Raw genomic sequence first — 12,653 nt, 5'->3', positions numbered from 1 at the left:
CCATCCCCATTCGCGACATGATCACACTTGATTTGATCACCTCTCAATTTAGACATAATTCACTTCACCCACCCTGAATTCACCCAAAAATCGATATGGTTTAATATGAATAAATATCATACAGTATTATACATGTTTGGTATCATTTGAAATGTCTCAGTGTGACTGATACAAAGGTCTCATTCCCACAGAAGTAAACCAAAAAGATAATAAGGTGTGGAGAGTTTAGAGATATCTTGTTAACTGCTGTGGGTGTGCCCCCATATAAATCAACTTCTGTCCCCATTAAGTCTGGGACGGTGATTAATGCAAATTCCCACTGTTTACATTTGAAAAGAGGTTTCTGCCTTGATCTGAGTATTTAGGGAGATGCTAAAGAAGGCTCGTGGCGATTTGTAGCTCAAATCAGCCCATGATGCTGAGAGTGGCCAAGACTCTCAGCATCATCTATTTTCTAATGTCAGGTTTGCATCTTTTCTCTTTATTCCAGAGCATTTGATGTTTTCTATTTATTATCTTTGAACTGATTATGAAATTGACATGATACATTTACTTGACATAATAAATTATTACATTTGATTTGATTCTGACCACTAATATTTGGCATCAATTCAAGTGTACTTGGTTTGCAAAGACAAGAAGTGAATTTCCGGTTAGAACAGCAAATGCTGCTTGACCAATCTAAATTTGGTTGTGTCTTACCTCTGTTTTAATTTAATGTTACTTTAGATAAGTGTATGTGGGAAACCACGGCATGACCAATTCAAAGCTATTATAAGAGAAGTAATGTTGGTCAGCTTATATCTGTAATAGTGGCCATACCTCTACTGAAGTAAACGTTTAAGTTAAATTCAAGAGTATGCAATTCCATGGGGGCTATACCAAAGTATCTTTGATTGTGTAAACGTGAATGTGACCGATCTCAGGCATATAGCAATTACCTCTGTTTGATGACCAAAACTGATGAGCTTGTGTACGTGAGACCCGCGTTAAACCGAAGACGTGGGGACCTCTGAGCGACATAGTTTCCTAATCTGGAACAGGTCAAATATACATATATAAAGAGTTTAAAAGAATAATAAAACATTCACTCACTTTTAATGATGCTCAGATATCATTAAAACCTTTTTCATTCATGGAGTCAGATGAAATAACGAGGTAATGAGAAAATGTATTTCATTTAATCTTGTTGTGTTGCGTAAAAGGAAAGACAGTAACGCGCAGAAACCTTCCCGGTGTTATTGGAGAACGCCACTGGACCTTTCGTCGGTCTTACTGCTGTGTTTTGCAGTATGATTGTTGTCAAACTCATTTAATTATTAAAAAATACCATTATTTGATATGAAAAAGTTAATAATTGTATTTTGAGAAAATATTTTTGTTTGTCTTGTATATTTTTTATTAGATCAGATAACATTTTAAGATGTCATATGGTCATGTTACAATGTGCCCCTCACATGTTACAAATTGCCCCACCTATGGGGCATGTTGTCACATTTCACTTCCAATCTTTCAGAGTAAATCAAGAAAAAAGTATACACCGTATTACTGACAAAACCACATAATTGTACTAAACGTGTGAAATTAATGCTTGGAAAAAATAAATACTCTGAACCGCAAGTAGTTTTACACAAATCGAGAAAGTCAAAAAGCGTTAGGTTGTGCCCTGCTCTCCCCTATACATGAATCATGATCCACTGTAGGTTACTACAACACAATAATCATACAATTGTAACCATATAATAAATAGAATAATCATTAAAATGAACAATTCAGTTTACATCTTTCCTGCACTACACAAAAACATGTTGACAATTAAACTGGGATAAATCACATTAAATTGGTTTGGACAAATTTACACGCATCACTAAAAACTTTATATTTTAGGCAGTTCATATAAACACACGCAAAACAAATGTGAAATGTGTCAAATGTAATACTGTACTGCTTGTCCTTTATCAATCACCAATATCTTTAACATTATAGTCAGTAATGTCAGTATAATTGATCTAGTATTATAATGAAAAAGATTTTTCCATGTATCATTTTATCAAATAAACTATTTAAATTATAAATATTTTATATATATATATACTAATTGGCTTCATCACTCTGTCTCCTCTCCATCAATAAGCTGGTGTGTGGTGAGTGTTCTGGCGCAATATGGCTGCCATCGCATCATCCAGGTGGATGCTGCACATTGGTCGTGGTTGAGGAGATTGCCCCTTCCATATGTAAAGCGCTTTGAGTGCCGAGAAAAGCACTATATAAATGTAATGAATTATTATTATTATTATTACTGGGATACGACTGTCATAAATTAAAATATGATAAAAAATACCAGTTTGCAACATCAAACAGCATAACAGACTGTTTTTGTACAGTTAAGAAATTGACTTAGCATGCTTATGCAACCCAGATCCCTGAGAAAGGGAACGAGACACCGTGCGTCTTGGTGTTGGGGAACACCCTCGGAGTGACCAGTGTCTGAGCGTGTGTAAACACAATCCATTGTCAAACGGCAGTTCATGATGTCACACGCAGAGCACCCATGCACTTATAAGGGCACCCATCAGTTTGTAGAATTGTAAATGTACAGACATTTGCTTTCTTGTTCCAATCCCCTCTTTCTAATCACAAGGGCCAATTGGAATTCCTAAAGGCAAAGAGGTGCTGTTCACAAGTTCACACGTACATGGAATCTGGTGTAGTATTTATGCGTATTTGGCTTGCTGTCCAGAGGAGGGCTCCGATCTCGGAATTTGGCCCGAACCCAGAGTACTCCCCCCTTATACTGGGGTAGACCCAGCCAAGTGTGAGGTGATGGGGTGGTGGAGGGATGCTGAGAAACTTGTCGTGAGACAGAAGGTGAGGAAAGGCTTTATTTATACCAGCTTCCTCTTGTGCTGATTGGTTGATTACCTGAATGTGCTCCTCCCGAACTTTGTTACATGAAACTTCATATAGTGCTCAAGGCCTGTAGGCCAAGATGTGTGTGCATCGGGGGTCTGCTAATTGTTACACCTGTAGTACAGTAGGGGAAGCTGTAATCTGCTAATTGGTCAGTTTGAATGTCTCAGATTTGGGTTTCAGTCACGGATACAAGAAGATTATATCTGTTGCTGTCTGTTTTTCTGAGCTCTTTTTTCTCTAATGCTCCTCTGCCTGCATACCTGAGCTCTGCCTTCCTGGGAAACTCATATTATCTCATAATTATCTCCCAGATAACAATTTGGGTACAATTAACTATGTTTTATCACCTTATCTATTTTATAACCAATTCAAGTGTAACCATAACCAAATGCTGAATAAGTAGCAGTGGGTGGTAATGGACAAGACATTATGATTCACCCAGTCATACTGATAACAGTTCTTTAGTCATTCCTGAAGACAAAAAAGCTGATGATGTGAAACTTAGGGCCCCTTTTATGAGCACTTTCAAAGGAAACAGGAAGCAGCTGACACCGAAAGCCTGGCACATTCAAAATAAAAATGAACATATCCCTCTTATGTTAAGAAGGTGGATACAAACAATATTAAATAATAAAGCTCATTTGAAATCATTTGAAAAAAAATTAACTTTTTGGAAATCACTGGCATACAATGCAAAACATTACTGATTTATTTACTTTTTTTTTTTTAACCCATTGATGCTTTTTTATGCCAAATTGTGTAGCTATAGTTAACATTAACAAGTTAGCAAGATCTAAAAACTCACACTTACAGTATTTAATGTATTTCTTTCATATAAATAAGATTTAATGTTTGTAATTTTTAAAACAGAGAGTAATTATGGCTGATTCCCTTTGTGCTTTTTCTTAATGTGTTTGGTGCAGTATTCAGAATAAGACAGTATACAGTGTCTATTTATACAGTAAATATACTCACTGAGGCCTGCAGAGGGCAGTGTGTCTCTGGCTTGTCCAGACTGCTTATGTCTCCTAATCTCTCAAAGACTTTAGCTATCCAAACCTTTTACCCTTTCTTCAAATCAGCTTGCAAACACTGCTCATCCCTGCTATAGGGTGAAAAATCAATGTCACACCATGTTTATCACATCATATGCACATCCTGGAAATCACAGAACCTCTAGATCAGACAGTGTTACATAAAAACAAACAAGTTATCTGTCTTTTTTGGCACTTTAGTGGAGTCCGTCCTTCTCTTTAATATCTGTACAGTTCTAACTGCTAATAGTGCTGCTGATACTTAAATGTATTTTTTTGTGTTAAAACATATAAAGGAGAATATATATTAAATGTGCTATGGTAAATGGTCTTTTCTTATAGGGTTTTCAGTATTTTATTCATCCTGTCTTGTGCTTTGGCATGAATTTTCTAATATTCAAAATTAGAGACTCCCCACTGTCCAACACAATATTCACCAACCCCTATATTATAATATTAACAAAACTATAAATATAATATAAATATATATAAACCAGCAATTGCAAGATAAAACCACTTCTTTAATGAAAAACGGCAAATGTTTCAGTCACGTTGTGACATTTCTCAATGCCAATAAATGCATTCTCAGTGCCACAACCACAATCTTTTTCCTGATTGGAGTTTTGGTCTATGCACCTCATTTGGATGATTTTTTGAGATGGGGTGAGTTACCTTAAAGAGATAGTTCACCCAAAATTTTTTATTACCTAATGATTTACTCACCCTCAAGCCATCCTAGGTGTATATGACATTCTTCTTTCAGACGAACACAATCGAAGATATATGAAATAATGTCCTGGCTCTTCCAAACTTTATAATGGCAGTGAATAGGATGAAATTTTGAAGCTCAATCCATTCATCATAAAATATATCCACATGGCTCCAGGGGGTTAAAAAAGGCCTTCTGAAGCGAAGCCATGCATTTGTGTATGAAAAATATCCATATTTAAAACTTTAAAAACTAAAATAACTAGCTTTAGGCAGAAGTCGACATACGCCGAAAGAGTAACCCCTGACACAGTGTAGAAGTGCCTAAGCTTTAACGCCTCTCATGGTTCAAACTAATAGGGCTGGGCAACCAACTAAAGCATCTCTTCTCTTACATCTGTCTCTTACATTTCTCTTTAAAAATTCTAGTTTTAGACCGGTGTTTTGTTTTGTTCTATCCACTACGCTTTCACGTTTGACAATATGTCATGAGTCAGGTCAGGGGTTACTCTTTCACCGTAAATCGATGCATCAGCCATCTGATGGAGGCTGTTATTTTAGCTTATAAAGTTTTAAATATGAATATTATTCATACGCAGCGCCTGAAAATAGTCCCCAACTTCCAACGTGGCCGGGACTAAGTTTGTCTAACCTATTAGACCTATTAGGCGCTGCGTCATATCATTACGCCTGCTGGACTCATGGTATGGCAGCAAAGTTTCTTGATTATTACACAGGAATGAGAGTATAGTTCCATATCAGTCTAGAAAATCGCAACTTTACATTTTCCGTCGGTCTTAGTACACGATGTAACTACAGAAGAGTCAAGTTTTAAATAGGAAAAATATCGAAACTCTTTGGTCATTTTTTTGAGAGAGATGCTAATGGCCCTGTCCGATTCAATGATCTATGCTAAGCTATGCTAAAAGTGGTACCGCCAGACCCGGAGATCGGCTGAATGGATTCGAAAACGGTAAACCTCAACTGTTTAACTCTGGGGGAGTTGTAAAATGAGCCAAAAAAAGTGGAGTATCCCTTTAAAGGGTAACTCTCACCAAAATTGAACCTAGGCTCTTTTTGTTAATCTACCCGAGTCAAACTTTCGTGTAAAAGCATAATTAGAATGGAAACACCACTTTTAAGATTGACAGTATTTTCGTTTTAGGTCAAAATGCCTTTTCAATGGGAGTGCATGGGGCACTTCTATGATGGCATCAAAATCGCTATTTTTAAAACACTAAGGAGGCTCGATACAACATAAAACTGTGCTCGAAGTCACCAGGGACTCTACACATGAACTTGAGAATTGACAACATTGTCAATTGTGTACACAAAGTTTCCTAAAAAGAAAGGTTTTCTAAGACTCACTTTATCAGTTAGTGTTTCTGGTGGCTGAAATTTTGTCAGTCAAAAGTAATCGATCTCTGAATACCTAAATGCGGTATACGACGGAATACAGCTCCTAATTGATTCCTATTTTGCATTTCCTTGTTCTTAAACAGACAAATACACACAAAATGATCTCAAAATACCCATTTTGGCAACTATTTCCGTAAACACAGTTGGTTATGTATTGTGGATGTAAACATTTGTGAAAGAAATCGAATGTGTATCATTATATTGGATACGTGCATTTGCCCTAAAAGTGACATCAGCCTTTAAATACCTGCTGCTGTCTGTCATTAATGTCAATCAAACAAAACAGCTTTAACAAAGATTAATCTATATTTAATTTATACAGTGAACACTATAGTGTTATTTTACATTTAGGCCTAATATTACATTTCTGTACCTGAATACTACAGTTAGACCTTACTTTATTTGTAATTTTGTTTTATTGTATATATACAGTATGCTTATGCTTGTATTTTACTGACTTCCCTCTCCCCAATTATAATTTTTTTTCTTTCTGATCCAAATAAAATTCCCACCAACTAGATGTAGATTATATCTAGAAGTATGTTGAAAAAAGTATTTGCACTATTATATTGTTTTATAGTAACAACTAATTTAGCAAACTGATTCAGTGATTTGAAATGAAAGCTTTAGGGTAAAGTTCTGCCAGGAAAACTCAATGTTACGTCACTCATTACTTTCTGGTCTATCCAATCACTATCTAATATTTGGAGTATAAAAGATTGTTACTTACAATTGTTTGAGTTCGCAGATGACACAAACATCCACCTCCATCCTCCCCACCACCACCAGGCCGGCTCCTGTTCATACCTCCCCGGGGGTCGGCTGCGCCCCTGCCTTCATCTTCAGACAAGGATATGCAGAGTCTGTTACCCTCCGAATGTGAACTACGGACGGGGCCTGCGCCAAATAACTTTACCATCCAATATTTCTGTTTTCATTTTCTGGTCTATTAATTAATAAATGTTATTGTGATATCATCTCGCCTTCCGAGTCTTTCTGGTAGAAATGTGTGCAAAAGTGCATATTCTCTGACATTTTGCACAGATTACATTTCCTGCTTTCACACTCTGAAAACAACTGTGTGAAGGTAAAAGGTCTTGTGGCTTGTGCTCATATTCAGCTTTTCTGCAGTAAGCTGGTTGTGGTCTGTCAGGACATCTAAACTATAAACTCTTTTATACATAATCACAATAAAGACATTTATATTTCAGTTACTTCAATTACTACATTTCCATACAAACAATGAACTTAAAAATTTAGCTTCAAGTTCATTGGCAACTTTCCTGTAGCAAATGTCATTTTGCGTTATAAAATAGCAGAGCATTTCTGAATCAGTTGTACTGTGGAATTCTGTCTTTTGTTATGCAACTAATGTGTAATAGCGTACACTTTTCAGATGAAAGCACAACCAGTTTTTCTGTTTCCACCAAAATGTTACTTGTTAACTGACAGCTTAAGAAACAAGATAAATGTTTGTGTTCCATCACGCCTAAAAAAAACAATTGCATTAATTAATTTTATTTGCTCTTAGTTTACCAGCCTATGGTGAATTGTTGTTTACTTAGATGTATAATATCAAAGTGGATTAATGTAAAGTAACTCATTTCCTACAGTGCATACAGTAGGTTTCTGATAATCCTGTATTGGACAGATTATCTCTGCCATTATTTTTTTTACCAGGCTGCCTTTTCTCATCTATATCTACAAAACTTTATCTGTGCACCACTACAAAAAAAAAATTTCAACAGTTCTTGTCCCAAAGTAAATGAGAATGATTTATACAATACATTGTATTATTTATTTGAAATAGAATTTGCATCAAGCACTGATCAAATCAAATTGTATTTTTTTCTGTAAGCAAAACTCCCTATCACACACAGACTATCACTGAAGGCCTCTATATGAGCACATGATTATATCTTATTTACTTCCCCATTAAATTTAGAGCAACTGAAAACAGCTCTGCTAAAGTGAAGTGATGTGACCTTTGTTCATATAGAGTTCAGCTGTCCTGCAGTGAGCATCTGTGTATGATGGGGAGTTTTCAGCCTTCATATTTCCAAATTTTTTATCTTCTAATATCAGCTTTATTGGAATGCAAAGGTAAGAATCATTATTTGAAGTCAAATTCCTTTTACCAACATAGAGATATGCATAATATCAATTGGGTGTGTAAAGGCAGCATAGGTGTGACATGAAATTTTATTTGTGCTAACAAACAGCTTCTGTTCTAGCTAGTATTTAAAAAATTAAAGCAAGAAAATGATTTACTGAGGACAGTCTTTTTGTTTTTTTAATAAACATTGTTTGGTGTGCAAAGACTTACCCAAACAATACATTCATATAAAACTGATCTAAAAGTCAATGGAAATACTTTACAATTAGGTTCTATAAGTTAGCATTAGTTAATGCGTTTTCTAACATTAACAATGAGCTATACATTTGTTACAGTATTTATTCATCTTTATTAATGATAGTTGATTTTAAAAAAAAAAACATATTTTCATTGTTACCTCTGGACCATTAAGTAATATTAACAGAAATAACTTTAAAAACTGTTGTTTTTTTTTTATGTATTAGTAAATGTTTAAATTATCATTTACTAATATTAATAATTACTTTAGAAGTATTTTTTCATTGTTGGTTCATGTTAACAAATGTAGTTAACAAATGGAACTATATTTTAAAGTGTTTGCAAATCAATTTATGGATTTTTATACACTGGTAATCAAAAGGATAATTTCAGAATTTTATTTATTTATTTATTTTTTACTATAAACCCTGTGGTGGTTTCCTGTCCATGTATCAGTTCTCTCAGAATGTCTCGTTTCTCTTTTTAATTTCCCTTTAGCTCAGACGACGAGACCCTGCGAGCAGGTCCATCAGTTAAACATAAACTATGTTCAGGGTGACAATATGTCTATTTCTTGCCTAACCACAACCCACCCGCTGGAGTCTCTGACAGTGAAACTACGCAGAACCGACCCGGTTCAACACATCCTAAAGTATTCAGACAACTCTCCAGCATTAGAGCATCAGAGATGGTCTGTGAGAAATGATGCTGGAAGTGTTACACTTTACCTGAAAGACATCAGTTTATCTGATCAAGGTCATTATGAATGTGAAGTCTACCAAGATTGGGACTGCCTTAATGCAACTCTTTTTAACCTGAGGGTCAAAGGTGAGAATGCTAATTTCTGAAACAAGCTAATAATCCCCATTGGAGAGCCATTTTCATAATATGAATGCTAATGTGTTTCTCTGGTTTCAGAGTGTAAAACTTTGGACTCTGTTCATGCAACGCCAAAGACGTCAGTGTTGCTGCCATGCCCTGAACATCCACTGCAAAACAGAACTGATCAAGTAACTTGGACAATCGTTAGTGGTCACCAATTAATAAAGATAGACCAATATCGCCCTCCACACAAGCCCTCAAACAGCACAGAGAGAGACCCGAGGCCTCTGTATGAGAGAGCGAGAACACTAGGGAATGGATCTCTGCTTATAAGGGATGCAGTAAACACTGATGGATTATGGTATCAGTGCAGAGTGAGTGAAAAAATCTGCTATGAGGTGAAGCTGGTAATAAAAGGTGTGTTTTCAATTCAAAATTTTTGAATTTAATCAAATTAATCAATATCATACAGGCAAGTGCTGTTGTTCCGAATATCACAGCCACGCTAACATTTATATCAATGGCACGGCCGTGATGTTGCTTTCACATGACAGATCAATAAACAAGTTAATTTAGATTTTACTAACTAAAATTTTAACCACAAAAAGGCCAGGTGGTATAATTTTGCTCCACCAATGAAAATAGTGCCAAACAAGCTCAAAGCAGAATGAACCATTGCATCACTGAGCAACAGATTCTAAAATGAATCAGTTTAAACTAATTAGCCTATTTGTGTGAATAATTCAAAGAATCACTTGTCGCCACCTACTGGCATAATAATAATCAGCAGAAAGAGCCATTGAAAAATCCTCACCACTAATGCACAAACTGACAGTCTACTTTGTATGAGACAAATGGGTTAACATTTGTATTTTTGTCTAAATATCTTCTGAGAATGTTATTAACATTAACAAAGTCTCTAAAAGCCCAAAAGAATTACAATTATAGGCTGCTGTGTTTATAAAAGGAATGCTAAATCTAACCCTAATTTTTAGATAATTTTTTTAACGTAAAATGTTTGAAATTTAATTATAGATTATGGGATCTCTCATTCGACAACAAAACTGGAAACACTCTCCACAACTTGTTCTACCTGTCACACAGGTAAGAAAAGCACCTATATTGTGTGTGTGTGTGTGTGTGTGTGTGTGTGTGTGTCTGATCAAAATATCCTAATTAACTGATATTTAATATGCTCTTTTTTGTGTCAACCTCAGCTTACAGTCGTGTTGTCCAGACTGAAGGCAACATTGACACGAGTGCAGAAGTGACAACTAATCTGACATTATTAGTGATGGTCACAGTAGTGTCTCTGTGTGTCCTCATTACACTGATCATCTGTGTGATTCTTTATTTTAAAAAACGAAGGAGCAATATCAACAGACGAAGTAAGTCCACAACTGTAGTTCTGAAAAGTTTAACACTGTTGAATTGTCACTGTCATAGCAATGACTTATTGGAAAGGAGAAATGAAGTGATGACTGATGTTGTCTTCAGAACAGAGTTTATATGTTTATATAATACTTCCTGTTATATATTTATCCTTGACTAACTGAGCAGTTATTCAGACAGAAACCAGGATCAGCTACACTGCAAACCCTCAAACATTTGCTGGTTTTGCAGATGTTTTCCTTCAAATTAGTGATTTTAAAAGTAGATGTTCCTTCTGCAATTGTAAGATGTGATATTAGTATGTCAGTGTGTCAGTAAGGGAATGTTAAATGCTAAATGTATAAAGATTTAGGCGATTTTAAGTCTTATGGGTGTGTTAAGATGATTGATGACGTTGTGTTGCAATGAGAAGTGAAATGCAGCCTGAATGTTAAGATGTTAATGTTAAGAGTGCAAAAAAAGCTCTGTAAGGGGTGTACGGCTCCCAATCCGTATCCCGGTGCTCTTTGGATGTAGGGATAATATGACTCATAAAAATGTATCAAACCAAGGCACTCGAGAATTTAAGTAAATGTATATAAAAAGCCTTTATTTCATCATGGCTTAGGCAATTAAAACCATTTTTCAAATGGCCGCATATCGACGCAATTAGGCTAATGAGCCTTTCTTTGTGGTGTGAGACACTCTGAGTCATTTTATGCAGCAATGGTAAGTCATGTGACAATCACCTGATTATGTAATATAGAATAGTCACAAGAGAGAAGAAATTGTTAGATAAATAGAGAAGACATATCTCACCAAAACATAATTAAAGATATATATAATATAATATAAGTGTAACAAATCAGAATCAACAATGTATTCCATGTTGGAAAGAAAATACATTTTAAAATATTATAACTTTTATACTATAGAATGATGGTTGAAGTTGACCAGATGGTAAAGTACCTCTTTTTCATCTTTTGTAGCAACATCAAATTGCCGGTTCTCTTCATATTATTCCCAAATTGCAGAAGGTAAGTGACATTTGTTGTAAAATGTTTAGAAGACATATAAAAAATGTAACTGATGACAGTTTTCTTTTCTTTCTTTTTTTGATAGGGTTTGATGTCCCATTGTATTCTCTAAGCACAGGAACCATGACCACCTGTAAGTTACCACAAAGTATTATTTATATCATTAATTGTATATGAAAAGAAGTTATCATATGTCAAATGAAAATGAGTAATCAGTTCAAACAACACATTTAAAAAAAAACTTAAATAATTGCAGGTGGTCAAAATGAATTTCTGAACTTTATCTCCCAACAGTTGTAGCTGAACAAGCAGAAGCTCCAGCATGTATTGTAAACCATGAAATATATGAAATTTGAACATTGTGAAATTAATAATTGTGAGGCTTTTTAATGTTTTTTTGACATGACCGTCTTTGAGTAATTCTTAATTTGGTAAATTAGTCATATATTATAATAAAGGGGAAAATCTGTCAAACAAGTTTTGGGTGACACTCACTATGATTTTTTTTTTTTATTGTTTTTTAATCCTCTAATGTAAAACTGTTATGTTGTCATTAGTTTTTAAATCCCTAGTTTTTTTAAACTCAACTTAAAGATGGTCAAAACAACTATCAGTCATTTTTTATCACCACACTGTCTGACTGAGAATTGTTTTGTGAAGGACAGTCATAGCATGATACAAACTGATGATTTTATAACTGATGCAAGAATTAGAGAGTTGAAGACATAAATAGATATTATAGATTCCAGTGTCATCATAGCAGCTGGTTTATCAAGTTTTTTTTTTTTTATATATATATATATATATATATATATATATATATATATATATATATATATATATATATGAAGAGTGGAAGGTAAATTCATCAGATACATTAAACACATTTAAGAATTAACAGTATACAGGGTTTGGGTTCAGTTCTTGTGATCACGTTACGTTATCGTGTATTAGTTTAATTATTTTTCTTAAGAAATCTGGACAGGTTGCACATTA

General features: G+C 34.7%; 1 protein-coding gene across 1 annotated transcript; it reads left to right on the top strand.

The window, feature by feature from the left end:
- Window positions 1-8,072: 8,072 nt before the first annotated feature.
- Window positions 8,073-12,257, top strand: LOC311276250 (uncharacterized protein). The gene is made up of 8 exons (XM_084385820.1): window positions 8,073-8,177; window positions 8,926-9,255; window positions 9,346-9,666; window positions 10,285-10,353; window positions 10,467-10,637; window positions 11,610-11,657; window positions 11,743-11,790; window positions 11,952-12,257. The coding sequence occupies exons 1-8, from the start codon at window positions 8,105-8,107 to the stop codon at window positions 12,011-12,013; spliced, it is 1,122 nt and encodes a 373-aa protein (XP_084241946.1). The 5' UTR covers window positions 8,073-8,104; the 3' UTR covers window positions 12,014-12,257.
- The last annotated feature ends 396 nt before the right edge of the window (window positions 12,258-12,653 follow it).

This window comes from Rutilus rutilus, assembly GCF_951802725.1.
Source record: "Rutilus rutilus genome assembly, chromosome: 17".
Lineage (NCBI taxonomy): Eukaryota > Metazoa > Chordata > Actinopteri > Cypriniformes > Leuciscidae > Rutilus > Rutilus rutilus.
Note: the sequence above shows the minus strand (reverse complement) of the source record. Positions and strands in the feature narration are given on the sequence as shown.